At 35.7% G+C, this 12,385-nt stretch overlaps 1 protein-coding gene across 8 annotated transcripts in view; it reads left to right on the top strand.

Moving 5' to 3' along the window:
• sfmbt2 (Scm like with four mbt domains 2) overlaps window positions 1-12,385 on the top strand; it is a 58,190-nt gene that overhangs the window by 20,787 nt on the left and 25,018 nt on the right. For 6 of the 8 annotated variants that reach the window (XM_028449913.1, XM_028449916.1, XM_028449915.1 and 3 more), the window contains exons 4-5: window positions 4,916-5,156; window positions 7,315-7,335. In XM_028449913.1, the coding sequence (XP_028305714.1) occupies window positions 4,916-5,156; window positions 7,315-7,335 (262 nt within the window). Of the gene's footprint in view, window positions 1-2,088; window positions 2,283-4,915; window positions 5,157-7,314; window positions 7,336-12,385 lie in introns of those variants that run through there. The other 2 variants (XM_028449921.1, XM_028449920.1) reach the window with 2 other exon arrangements.

The following is a 12,385-nucleotide window of genomic DNA, read 5'->3' as shown; positions in this document are numbered from 1 at the left end:
TGCCTGTTGGCTCCTGCCTGTGTCTTCCTACAGTTGAGTTTAGCGAAATAATCATTGTATACTTTTTCATTTGCTTCCCCTCAACATGTAGCTATAGGCAGAATGTATCAGCCAATAGGAACGTAGCAATCAGCTAGAATTATTAGAACAATTAACTGAGGATATTCTCAAACAGTTTAGTTAGCATCGTATTTCTTTTGTTTGAACTGTGATGAACACTTTTTGCCTGAGTCACAAGAGATTAAAGTGTCTTCATATTTTATTGCATTAAAGCCTGTTTTGCTTCTTTTTCTCTTCAATAACTTAAATCAGATTATGTAAAATCCCTGTTTTAATTCACTACTAAGTCAAACTTAAACTCAAAGATGATCATAATTTTGTTTAATCTAAATCCATATCCATAACGTAGGCGTCATTGATCAATAAATTGAAGATCATTTGCGAGGAAACAAGATGTAAACGGTTGGAATTGCCGCTCAAAAGTTTGTTTTAATCTTCTCTTTAAACACTCTGAGAAGTTTTGTGCTTTGCATTATGGGATGTGGAGTCCTGTAGATGGATGCGTAGAAGTTTTACTTCATTCTTACTGTGATTTCTTGCGTTTGTCCCCCCAAAAAACTCTGCCTAAGTGACTTCCCAACACATTTCTGGTGTTTTGACGGAAAATTGCAACAAAAAAATGGAGGATGTTTATTTTCGGGGCTTATATGTAAAGATCTGAATCCGGGAACAAAGTATAACTAGTGTTTAATTTGACTAAAAATAAAAATGCAACTTAGTTTTTGTTAAAATGTATTCATCAGGACTATTTCAGTTACAGACTGGTTCAGTGGGTCGTCAAACTGGGCACGAGAGAGACGGAAGTAGCGCTGAAAGCGACTCTCGTCCAAGCACCGCTCTGATGAATTCAGAAACGGCGTAAATAAAGCCAAGCCACTCTCTGGATAATGTAGAGCCGATCAACGGGGGTTCAACAAGGAACTCCAAACTTTATTCTCCGTTCGCCCACACTTCTCTATGGCCCTCAAAAATACATCCGACCTGAAACATCGCCATCTCAACACAATAATGTTCCCCACCACTTCACAGTCACTGGGTGAATTATGAACGTAACTGATCGCCACAATATCATCCACTGTATGAACACCACCATCAACGGAGAAGCCCCTCCCATCGACGCACCGGACGGGCGTCCCGAGCATCTTCGGCGCTGGTGACAAGCGTCCGTATTCAATGAGCACAAACGTCCATCAACGAGCGTGAGGCAAGATTTTAACGTCGGAAACGCGTTTGGTGTGAACGTACCGTTACAGCGGAGGTCAAAACAAATCAACTTTATTGGCCATGTAATGTATGTCATACACACGTGGAATTTGACTTGGTGAACTGTGCTCTCTCTAACTATGTAAACATTAAATAATAACGATCAACTAGAAAAAATATAAACAGTAATTAAAGACTAATATGTGCAAAACTAAATAAAATAATATAATCAGAATCAGAATTCCTTTATTAATCCCAGGGGGAAATTGCTTACGTTACTGCCACTTGAGAAAAATCACAAATATAAGAATAAAATGTTTAACAAAGACGAAAGAATAAACATTAAATAAGTGAATAATTAAGTAAAAACAAGATAGTAATAATAATAATAATAGGATAATAGTGCAGTGATGAGTAGTGCAGGTGAACATATATGTCTTTGTCTATGATAAATACAATCTTGACTGTAACTTTTCCACTGAGCTTTAAAACTTATTTAATAGTAAAGTTGTTTTTGGTTTTTCATTGGCTACAATTATGGAATTTCTGCATCTTTTTTCCCAAACAATGAAACAGAGTTTCTTTTTTTTCCTGCGTCCACGTTACATCACAGCAGAGACAGATGGGCCACAGTAGCTGATCCTGGATGTGAGGTCTTTATCCACTTTGTGTGTGTGTGTGTGTGTGTGTGTGTGTGCGTGTGTGAGTGACAGAGCAGCTGTCTTAGGCTCACGTCGCTGCAAAGGTGGAGGCGTGCAGTAATTTAAGATGTGGGGAAGTGTGTCAGTGTTTCAGCTGCTCACATCACTGCCTGATCAGAATGTCCGGGTCCTTATGAGCGAGCCGTGATGTTGTGGTGAATGTTTGGAGCAGCTCGGGGTCTCTGGGGAGGTTAAATTGCCGCCGCCTGGTTGGTGAGCGGATGGAGTCACTGGGAACCACAGCAGGAATTCCACTGACGTGCAGCGTTCAGCATCTCTGTCTGAACAAAATCAAACAGTGATTTGTCACGGGCCGGGGTCTGTACACACACACACACACCTACACACACACACACAGAAAGCCTGTGTTCGCTGCCCCTGGCCGTCTTACATAACCCAGAAGGAACAATGTAGCACGTTAGCATTGTTGTTGCAGGAAGTCAGTGGGTAATTTGTATTGTGTTTATTTCTAAGATGTTGGCTTTTCCTTTCTCTGTGTGTGTGTGTGTGCGCGCGTGTGCGTGCAGACATCCTGTTGAGGCGTGTATTGCACTACAGTTGTATGTGCAGCCCATGGCGATGGTGAAAGTGCATGATGCTGCTTTCTCACACTGAAAAGTGAAGAGATTATACTGTATATGGAATATATCTGGAGATTATCTGTCACTTTAACATGTTTTGGCAAAATGGAATGGAATGGTAAATGGTAAATGGACTTGATTTATATGGCGCTTTATCACCACACTGAAGCAGTCTCAAAGCACTTTACACATCAGCTCATTCACCCAATCACTCTCACATTCACACACCAGTGGGACAGGACTGCCATGCAAGGCGCTAGTCGACCACTGGGAGCAACTTAGGGTTCAGTGTCTTGCCCAAGGACACTTCGACACATAGTCAGGTACTGGGATCGAACCCCCAACCTCTTGATCAGAAGACGACCCTCTACCACCTGAGCCACGGTTGGCCCCACATATCTGTTTTCTTTCTTTTTTTTATTGATGAATAAATATATATATTTTTTTGATTGATTAGAAACTCAAGCAAATCTATTTTGGACTGACTTATAAATTAAAAAATTATTCACTTGTTACATTTTTCTGCTCTTCATTTTTTTAAATTTTAAAATACCAGTATTTATTTTTATTTATTTATTTTTTTAATAGATTCCTCTTAAATAACTTTTATTTTATTTTCCTCTCCATCATATATATACAGTATATTTAATTATTGTTCTTCTCCAGTATTTGTTTTTCATTTTTATTCCAATTTTTTCTTGTATTTTTTTATTCCTCTCTAAAATATTTTTAGGTAAGGTAATATTAATTTCCAATATTTAAAAAAAAAAAATGTGTATTCCTCTCCAAATTTAAAAAAAAAAAAAATATTCCTCTCCAATATTTTGTTTTAAAATTTTATTCCTCTGCAATATTTTTTTAATTTCTATTCCGCTCCACTACTTGTGACACACACTGAACTTTTTCTTTCTTTTATGCTTTTATTTTGAAATGCAGCTGGTTTAATTTAAAGTGAAATGTCTCTCAAATGGTTTGTGAGTTTTGTTTACTTATTCTACGTGTTTTGTGTTTTTTCTAAGTAGTTTTGTGGGTTTTTTTTAGTTGTTTTATGATTTTTTTTTTGGAGTTGTTTGAGTGTTTCTTAGTTGTTTTGTGTGTTTTTGAAGTTTTGTGTATTTCTTGATGTCGTTTTGTTGTTTTTTTTTGATATTTTGAGTTCGTTGTTTCACATGTTTTTTTGGTTTGTTGTTGTTTTGTGTGTTTATGATATAATTTTGCATTATTTCCAGTCATTCTGTATGTTTAGAGACTCATTTGGTGGTTTTATTTGTCATTTTGTGTGTTGTGTGTGTTTTTGGAGTCATTTTTTGTTTATTTCCTCACACGAATGAAAACATGTTTGCTCAAACTCCAGAGATGGAAGTTTATGAGCTCTGTGAGGGTTGATCAGTGCCTCTCACTTTCTGCTCCTTATGAACTAGTTCTGATCATAAACTGTGGTGTTTATTATAAGGTGTGTGCGTGTGTGTGCGCGTGTGTGCTTTTGATTACTCATGTTCACGCCCTGCTGGACTCCAGTGATCATAAAGGCTCTTCATATTTCTGCTGCTGCTTCCTGGTGTGGTAGCTCCTCCCACATCATAATGTGGCTCACTATGAGTGACATTTAATTAATTAAAGGGATTTTGGTATGTGTATTATGTGACAGGAGTGTGTTACAATCAATATATTACTTCTATTTAGAGGTAAATTGTATCAGTTATGAAGGATATCAAAGGTTCACTGTTATGCAAAACAGAATATCTGTGGATGTCATGAAATAAAGAGAGCAACTGACGAAGCTGATTAATTTAGTGTGAAATAGTCTTTCTACATAGCAGTTGATAAGTTGGGTCATATGATGCTATCTGTAACAGCGCTTCTAGCCCCGCCCACATCCTCTACCACTGAGTGGTCGACTGTCCGCTACAATCATTTATCCACTGACTTTGTTCATTTGACACTCATGGATTTATTCATTTTGGCTCTGAACCCTGTCATATCTCTCCATACAAGCAATGAATGTCTGTGTTTGTGTGTGTGTTCCTCAAATATCGCAGCTAATCAGGATCATATTGATCTGAGACTTTCAACATGGCTGCTGCTTGGTTCAAGGGTGTGCAACATCAGATTTGTTTTTTCTCGTGTTGTGGTCAGTGCATCAGTATTATGGGTATACCAGGAACTCGTGCAATGAGAAAGGTTCCGCACTGTTTGGAGTAAAAAAAAATTTTTTAAAAATCGATTCACTGCAGGTTCTTTTTATTGCATTATTTTTCTGTAATTAATTCATTAATCGCAATTAACGCGATAAAGTCCCATCACTAATATTGACGTTATCTGATTATTTCTATTACACATCCTGACACTCTGCTGATCGTCCTCCCACAGGTGGAGGTCAGCCTCCAGAGCAGCTTCCAGCCCGGTATGAAGCTGGAGGTGGCCAACAAAGGCAGCCCAGACACCTACTGGGTGGCCACCATCATCACCACCTGTGGCCAGCTGCTGCTGCTGCGTTTCAGCGGCTACGGAGACGACCGCAAGGCCGACTTCTGGTGTGACGTGATGAGCGCCGAACTGCACCCGGTGGGCTGGTGCGCCCAGAATAACAGGACCCTCATTCCCCCTGAAGGTAGGATCACACACATGGTGCTACACACACACACACACACACACACACACACACACACACACACACACACACACACACACACACACACACTTTAGATGTTTATCAGGGAACTGATGAAGAAGTTCAATGAGAGGCTGTACGTGTGGACTCTTTGGACTCTTTTGGTGCTTTCTAAGCTTTATTTTGAAAAGCCTTCTGAAGAACCTAAAGGTTAAAGTTGGTAGTTTGAACCAGTGTTGAGAACAGCACAGCCGTGTTAGTAATTTATTTAAAGTTTTGTTTGAATGTGCACTAAATATAAATATAAATTAACATCCGTCCGAGTTAAAGTGTGAATGTGCCTTAGTTTTTACTATAAATGATGCTATGAGTCCCTGCAGGATATTCACTTTACGTAAATATCCTTGATTTCGTGACCATTTTTTATTTGATTTAAGGAAATTTTGTGGAATATTTTTTTTTTTTAATTGCAGATTTTGAAAAATTTAATATTGAGAGTTCTTGTCACAATTTGGGAATAAAAAAAATGACTGCTTTGTGTGATATAAGCGTGGGAAAACTGTTGATGTATTTATTTGTAGGGGCTGAGAACGAGATATCTACAACTGAATTAGTTGCTTATTTACTGAATGATTCATTATTACTTTCTCCTGGGGGCCCATTTTGATGCTCTAAAGGGCTGAATTTGGCCCGCAGGCCTTAAGTTTGACACACAGTTTCCTTAAACAACTGTTTTTGAATTAAAAAAAAAAAATCTGCTTCTCATAAAATCACGATCGACATATACTCAAAATCTAAAAATCAAACCTGGACCAAGAGCCAAAAATGGTGACCTGGTCATCCCTTAAAAAAACGATTATAATTTAAAATTTTTCATTTATTCTTATCAGTAGTATAATTTAATCTTAATATACAATTTCAATTATGACATTATTTTTGTGTTTTATGTTGACATCATTATAGATACATTATATATTTATTTATTTAAAAGGGACATTGTATATTAATGAACATTTAAATGTAAATATGCCAGAATTAGCCAAAGGGTACGTTCCATTTTCACTCCAAAAAATGTTAAATCGGTGCAACCCCCATATTTTTTTTTTTATAACTTCACTTCAGGTGACTCGTCCTCGTGCACATGTTGCTTTATTTATATGTGAATATGTTAATCCATCAACACACACTAGTTGATCTACACAGTAAATATAAGCCGTAACACATTTTTTAAAAAGCTTTAAAATCCATTCACAGCCGCACAAATTCATAGTCGGAGCCAGTTTTCTTCATTTTCATGGAGTCAAAGAACTTATAGATTCTTCCCTTTCCTTCACAAAATAACATTTTAAACTTGACATTTGATTTTCATTATATAAAAGTTGGGAAAATGTGTTTTAGTATTATGTAATTTAAAAAGTATAGAACATTTAGTTTAAACTGGGTCAACATATGTGACATTAGGTGGAAAAGTGGTGGAAAGGGTTTATAAGTGCAGAATATGTCTTGAAAGTGGGAAAAATGTGCAGAAAAGGCAGTGAAATATGATGGAGAAGTGTCAGAAATGCAAGTAATGTAGCAAAAATACATTAAAAGGAGCAAAAATACGGCAAGAAAAAGTGATGAAAATAGGTTAAAATATGGCAAGTTTGATGTAGTTACAGAAAAAGGGTCAAAATAAGCAAAAATGGGCTCAAATTGTTGAGAAAATATACTTAGTTCCATGAAGCACCCCGACCCCAAGGTTGAGAATCAATTATTTTAAAATTACTTCTAATTTCCAGTTAATTCAAATAAATAATTTCCATGAAATGTTAATATTTTTTGAAAATTCCCAGAATTCCTGAGCTTTAGGTTCTCGTGGAAATTGTGAAATCATTAATTTTTCCGTTCCTTTCCAACACTGTTCAGGTTTCAGCTACTTTGCTACTTTACTCCTTGCAGCTTTTATTTTGAAGGAGAGCTCCATCATAAAGTGGACTTATATAAATAACATACGCACCTGTTAAATAATAATAATAATAATAATAATAATAATAATTATAATGTGAGTGTCTGTGACCCTGAGGCTGGTTCTGGTTTCCCAGGATGACATCACTGCGTGCGTGTGCTTCCACCTGTTAGTCACATGTGTTTGTTTGTTTTTTTGTTTGTTTCTCAGATAACATTTACCTGAGAAAAGGTAAGAAGCTCTAACAACACCTCACACACACACACACACACACACACACACACACACACACACGCACACACACACACACACACACACTGCCTGGATAACATGAAGCTGCATGCGGCTGCGCTTCTTCCTCCTCCTCCTTCCTCTTCCTCTTCCTCCTCCTCCTCTTCCTCACTCGGCGTTGCCTCAGCCTCTTCATGCATGTGACCCTTTTTTTTATCTTACTGAGTGTGTGTGTGTGTGTGTGTGTGTGTGTGTGTGTGTGTGTGTGTGTGTGTGCGTGTGTGTGTGTGTGTGTGTGTGTGTGTGTGTGCGTGTGTGTGTGTGTGTGTCTTTGCTGTGATAACACGCACAGTTAGTGTGATGGTCGCGCCTGTGTTGTGGTGATAAATCGCTGAATACGACGACAAACGGATGCTTTGATAAAAAAGGACGACTTTGACTGAGAGAACAGAAAAAAAAAGAAAAGAAAAGAAAAAGAATGTCACGAGTCACAGGAAGTGAACGCGGATCAGAAGTGAAAGATCTGCTGGTTGTTGAGAGATAGTTTCAAACGTCCCTTAACAGATTAACATCTCTCCAAATGTTTGTAAAATCTTAAATTATTAAATGAATCAATTATAATTTTAGAAATATAATAAATTAAAAATCATGAGCAGGAACTTGTTTCTCATGCTTTCAATGGTTAGAAGGAAAGACTGGAAGCTATAAATGACAGAAAAATACAAACAAAATGACAGAAATACACTAAAGGGCAACAAAAATACCCCGAACGACAGGAACATTTGTCAAAAAATACACTGAAATAACAGAAAATGACATAAAACAACAAAACGTACACAAAAATACACAAAATGAGAACTCATGAAGAACAATAAAAACGCACAAAACAATAAAAAGATTTAAAAGAGAAAATTAGATACACACAAATCCACACTAACACACAACTGCAAAATGACTTCAAAACAACAGAAAATGTACAAAACAACTATATTACTCAAAAATCACAAAAATTGTCAACAAAAACACACAAAACGTTTAGAAAATATACAGAATGACTTTAAATTACACAAAGTTAGAAAAAAAAAAACACAAAAATAAAGAAAATTGCACCAAACCATGAAAAAGAAAAAAACATTCTGAAATGACAAAAATACACAAAATGACTTCCTAAAACATACAAAATAATAGAAAGAAATATAAAACAATGGAAAAATGACACAAAAATTACTCAGAAAACACATTGACAACAAAAATACACAAAACCAGATAAATCATATGAAACTACAAAAAACAATAACAAAAATGTACAAATATGACAAAAAAAATTACACAAAATTAAAAAAAAAAAAAAAAATACAAACTTACAGACTGCTAAAACAAAACTCCAAAGTGACAGAAAACCATATAAATACACAAAGTGACTCTTTAATAGCTGGATGTTGCTTGTTGGACATGTACAGGATGAAATGCTAAATGTTCTAAGTTTGATACAAACATGAAGGCCACAATCTTCACGTTGGTTTAAAAGGTTTTTTATCTCGGGCAGCGTCACATGTTTGGTCATGTGGTGAAGAAGCTGCTCACACACTCACATCATTTACATAATGAATTCACCACGGCCGCTTCCTGCCAAAGGCTGCTGCTAGTGGAGATGATGGCTCCGCCCCTCTGTACACTGTGTCTCTGTGTGTGTGTGTGTGTGTGTGTTTGTGTGTGTGTGTGTGTGTGTGTGTGTGTGTTAGTGTGTGTGTGTGTGTGTGTGTGTGTCTGGGTGTTTGTGTGTGTGTGTGTGAGTGTGTGGGTGTGTGTTTGTGTGTGTGTGTGTGTGTGTGTGTGTGGTTAGAGTTGAGCTTCATTTTGGTGAAGGAGAAACAAACACAAATCACTTTGCTCATTCAAATTGATGCTAAATGATCCGTGCGTCAGACAGGAGGAGAAATCAGAGTGATTCCACTTTTTATGCACACGATCGCTACTTAAATTAGCATAAATGTATTTACAGAACTGACAGAAGCCACAGAATCAACTGAAACAGAAACCCCCCAGCTACGTGTTTTAGGAGAATATCACCCATTTTCACCAGATTTTTCCCAGTAAATTGATTAAATGTGTAGCACAGGTTTAAATGGGATAAAAATGTAAAATTTGTACGTCGTGAGAGATGTTGTGGTATGAGCTTTCTTAGTGTTCAGCACTTTTAAATCATCAAAAAATTTAATTTTTTTTTTTTACAAAAATGAACTTATTTAATTGCTATTAAGCAGTTTTTGGGACGTTTAAAACAGGGGTTCTCAACTCGTCTCACCCTGGGACCCACATTTTGCCTCGGTCATCAAATCGCGGCCTACTTTTTTTTTTTTTTTAATTCAACCAACCAAATGTAATTTTTTTTTTCAAAGATAACTGTTGAAAACATGCATATATAATCTTTTTTTTTTAAACATAAATATATATATTTTGCTGTGCAACATGCATTTCAAAGCATGTCTGTCAAAAGAATAGTTTCTTTCAATATAAAAGACCAACATGACAGACATGAAGTAGTTTTTTATTCTCAACTTTCCTTGACCCACCCAGTACAGGTCTGCGACCCACTTTTGGGTCCCGACCCACCAGTTGAGAATCACTGGTTTAGAATGTCCAAAATTATATCAAATTAGGGAAAACTGTTAAAACTACAAAAACTTGGGAATTTGGGAAAATCAAGAGGCCAGAGGAAAGCATGTTTTACTTTGAAGGGGATTTATACACATGCGGCCTCCAAAGTAAATGTGCAAAATATATCCAAGACAACAATGCGCAAAATGTGTCCAAAACACACAAAACTACAATAAAATGACACAAATTAACTCCAAAAAAAATACATTATAGAAATTTGATAACAAAAATGCACAAAACGACTCCAAATGACAGAAAATCTCACGCAATAACTCCATAAACACAGAAAATGGCAACAATCTTTCCATCTTCTGGACCCAGCGTGTCCATCCTCCTCTGACCTTTGACCTTCTGTCGTCACACTGATTACAGCGCTATGCAGGAGATTAGAACAACAACACAAGGTCCACTGAATATTGATTCTCGTTGATTCACACCTAAAAAATACAAAGGTTGGTTTAATAGATTCATCATAAAAACAACTTCATACTTAATAAAACATGCAAACTGCTACAAAGGTGGTATAGAATGATGTGCATCATACAGTATATACGCAGTATATTAAATGAAATTCAACTTTATTTATATAGTGCACGTTTTAGGGTAAAAACAGGCAAAATGATTTACAAGACAGAGCTAAACAAAAAGGAAGAATAGACAGCTTTAAAGTCTGAGCTGAATGTGTTCAAACTGTTTTTATTTTAAATAATATCTTTGTTTAGAGTTATAAATAAAGTGTGCACATGTAAGTGTGATACCTCTGTGTATCTATCACAGCAGGGGTCACAAAAATGTGAATTTATCGGATCCAAGGGCCCCATTATTATGATTATTTATGTCAGCATTTAGAAACATGTCCAATCTGAGTATTAATACAGGAAAGAACAAAGGGTTTGTCCATCTTTGTGTGTTTTTGTTGTATTTTTCTGTCGTAACTTGTATTTTTGTTTGTGTCATTTTGTGTGTGTTTTTTTTTTGGTAATATTTTCAGTTGAAATGTTTTATGTCTTTCTGTCATGTTGAGAGTTTTGGACGTCAGTGTATTTTTATTTTCTGTCATAGTGTGTGTTTTTATTGTTAAATGTAATTTTCCATTATTTTGTGTGTTTGTCTGGCTTTTTTTTTATATTAATCTATGTGTTTTTGTCATTATTTTGAGATATTTTGTTTTTGTTTTATATATTTTTGTTTTATAGTTTGTGTTTTTGCTATTTTGTGTGTTTGTCTTGTTTTTTATTTTGTTTTTGTTGTGTTTTTGTCGTTAATTTGACATATTTTGTTTTTGTTTTATGTATTTTTCTTTTTTTAGTGTGTTTTTTTTTTATTTTTGTATGTTTTTCTGTGATTTTGTTGTTTTTTTGTATTTTTGTTATTTCTTTGTTTGTTTTATGTATTTTTCTGTCATAGTATGTGTTTTTGTTTTCATTTTGCATGTTTTTTCCGGCTTTTAACCTGTTTTAATGTTAATTTGTGAATTGTTGTAATTTTTCCCTTCCTCCTCCGTCTCCATGACTGTGCTGACGGGAACTCTCTGAAAAGTAAAAAGTCCACAAAACGACAACAGAAAGGCTCCAAAAACACACAAAAACATACATTTCAGAAAAATACACCAAACAACAACAAAAATATGAAAATGATTCAAAATACACAAAACTAAATATTTAAACAAAAAATACACAAAATGACAACAGAAATGCACAAAACTGCACCAAAAAAGATTTAAAAAAAATACACAAAATGACTACAGAATCACACTATAATGGCAACAAAAAAAACAATAATTACACAAAAAATGCACAAAAAGACAACAGGAAGATACAAAAATACACAATGACTCCAAAAACCATACATTACAAAAAATACACAAAATGAAAAAAAATATGAAATGAGTAAAAAACAAACACATTTATCATGTTCATGTCCCATGAATTAAACCAGGGAAATCACGCACACTATTTTATTTTGCACCCACAAATAAACCCCTTTATAACACTACAGAGTACAGAGTTTGTACACCTCTTTGTACATCCAACCTTCAAACACATACTCATTAGGCCATAATTGACAACTCTACGTAAGCTCCTCCCACTATATGAATTCATACTTCCGACCGGCACTGTACTAGTTTCTATGTAATTAAGGAAAATAGTATGTCATAATTTGAGGAAAATTTAAGGATTTTGTAAGAATTTTGTTGTGTTGTTTAACAATAAAAATGACTGCAATCGTGCGATAAAAGCACCGGGAAAACTGTGAGCACCTGCAAATATTGTTGAATTCTAGAGTTTAGGTCCCCGTGGATATTTTACACCCCTTTGCAACCCTACTGCGATATCTACACTACTGTCCCCTGCGGGCCAAATTGGGTGCTCCAAAGGGCCGGATTTGGCCC

Source organism: Gouania willdenowi, chromosome 6, assembly GCF_900634775.1.
Source record: "Gouania willdenowi chromosome 6, fGouWil2.1, whole genome shotgun sequence".
Lineage (NCBI taxonomy): Eukaryota > Metazoa > Chordata > Actinopteri > Blenniiformes > Gobiesocidae > Gouania > Gouania willdenowi.
The sequence above is the reverse complement of the archived record's forward strand: the minus strand, read 5'-3'. Positions and strand labels throughout refer to the sequence as shown.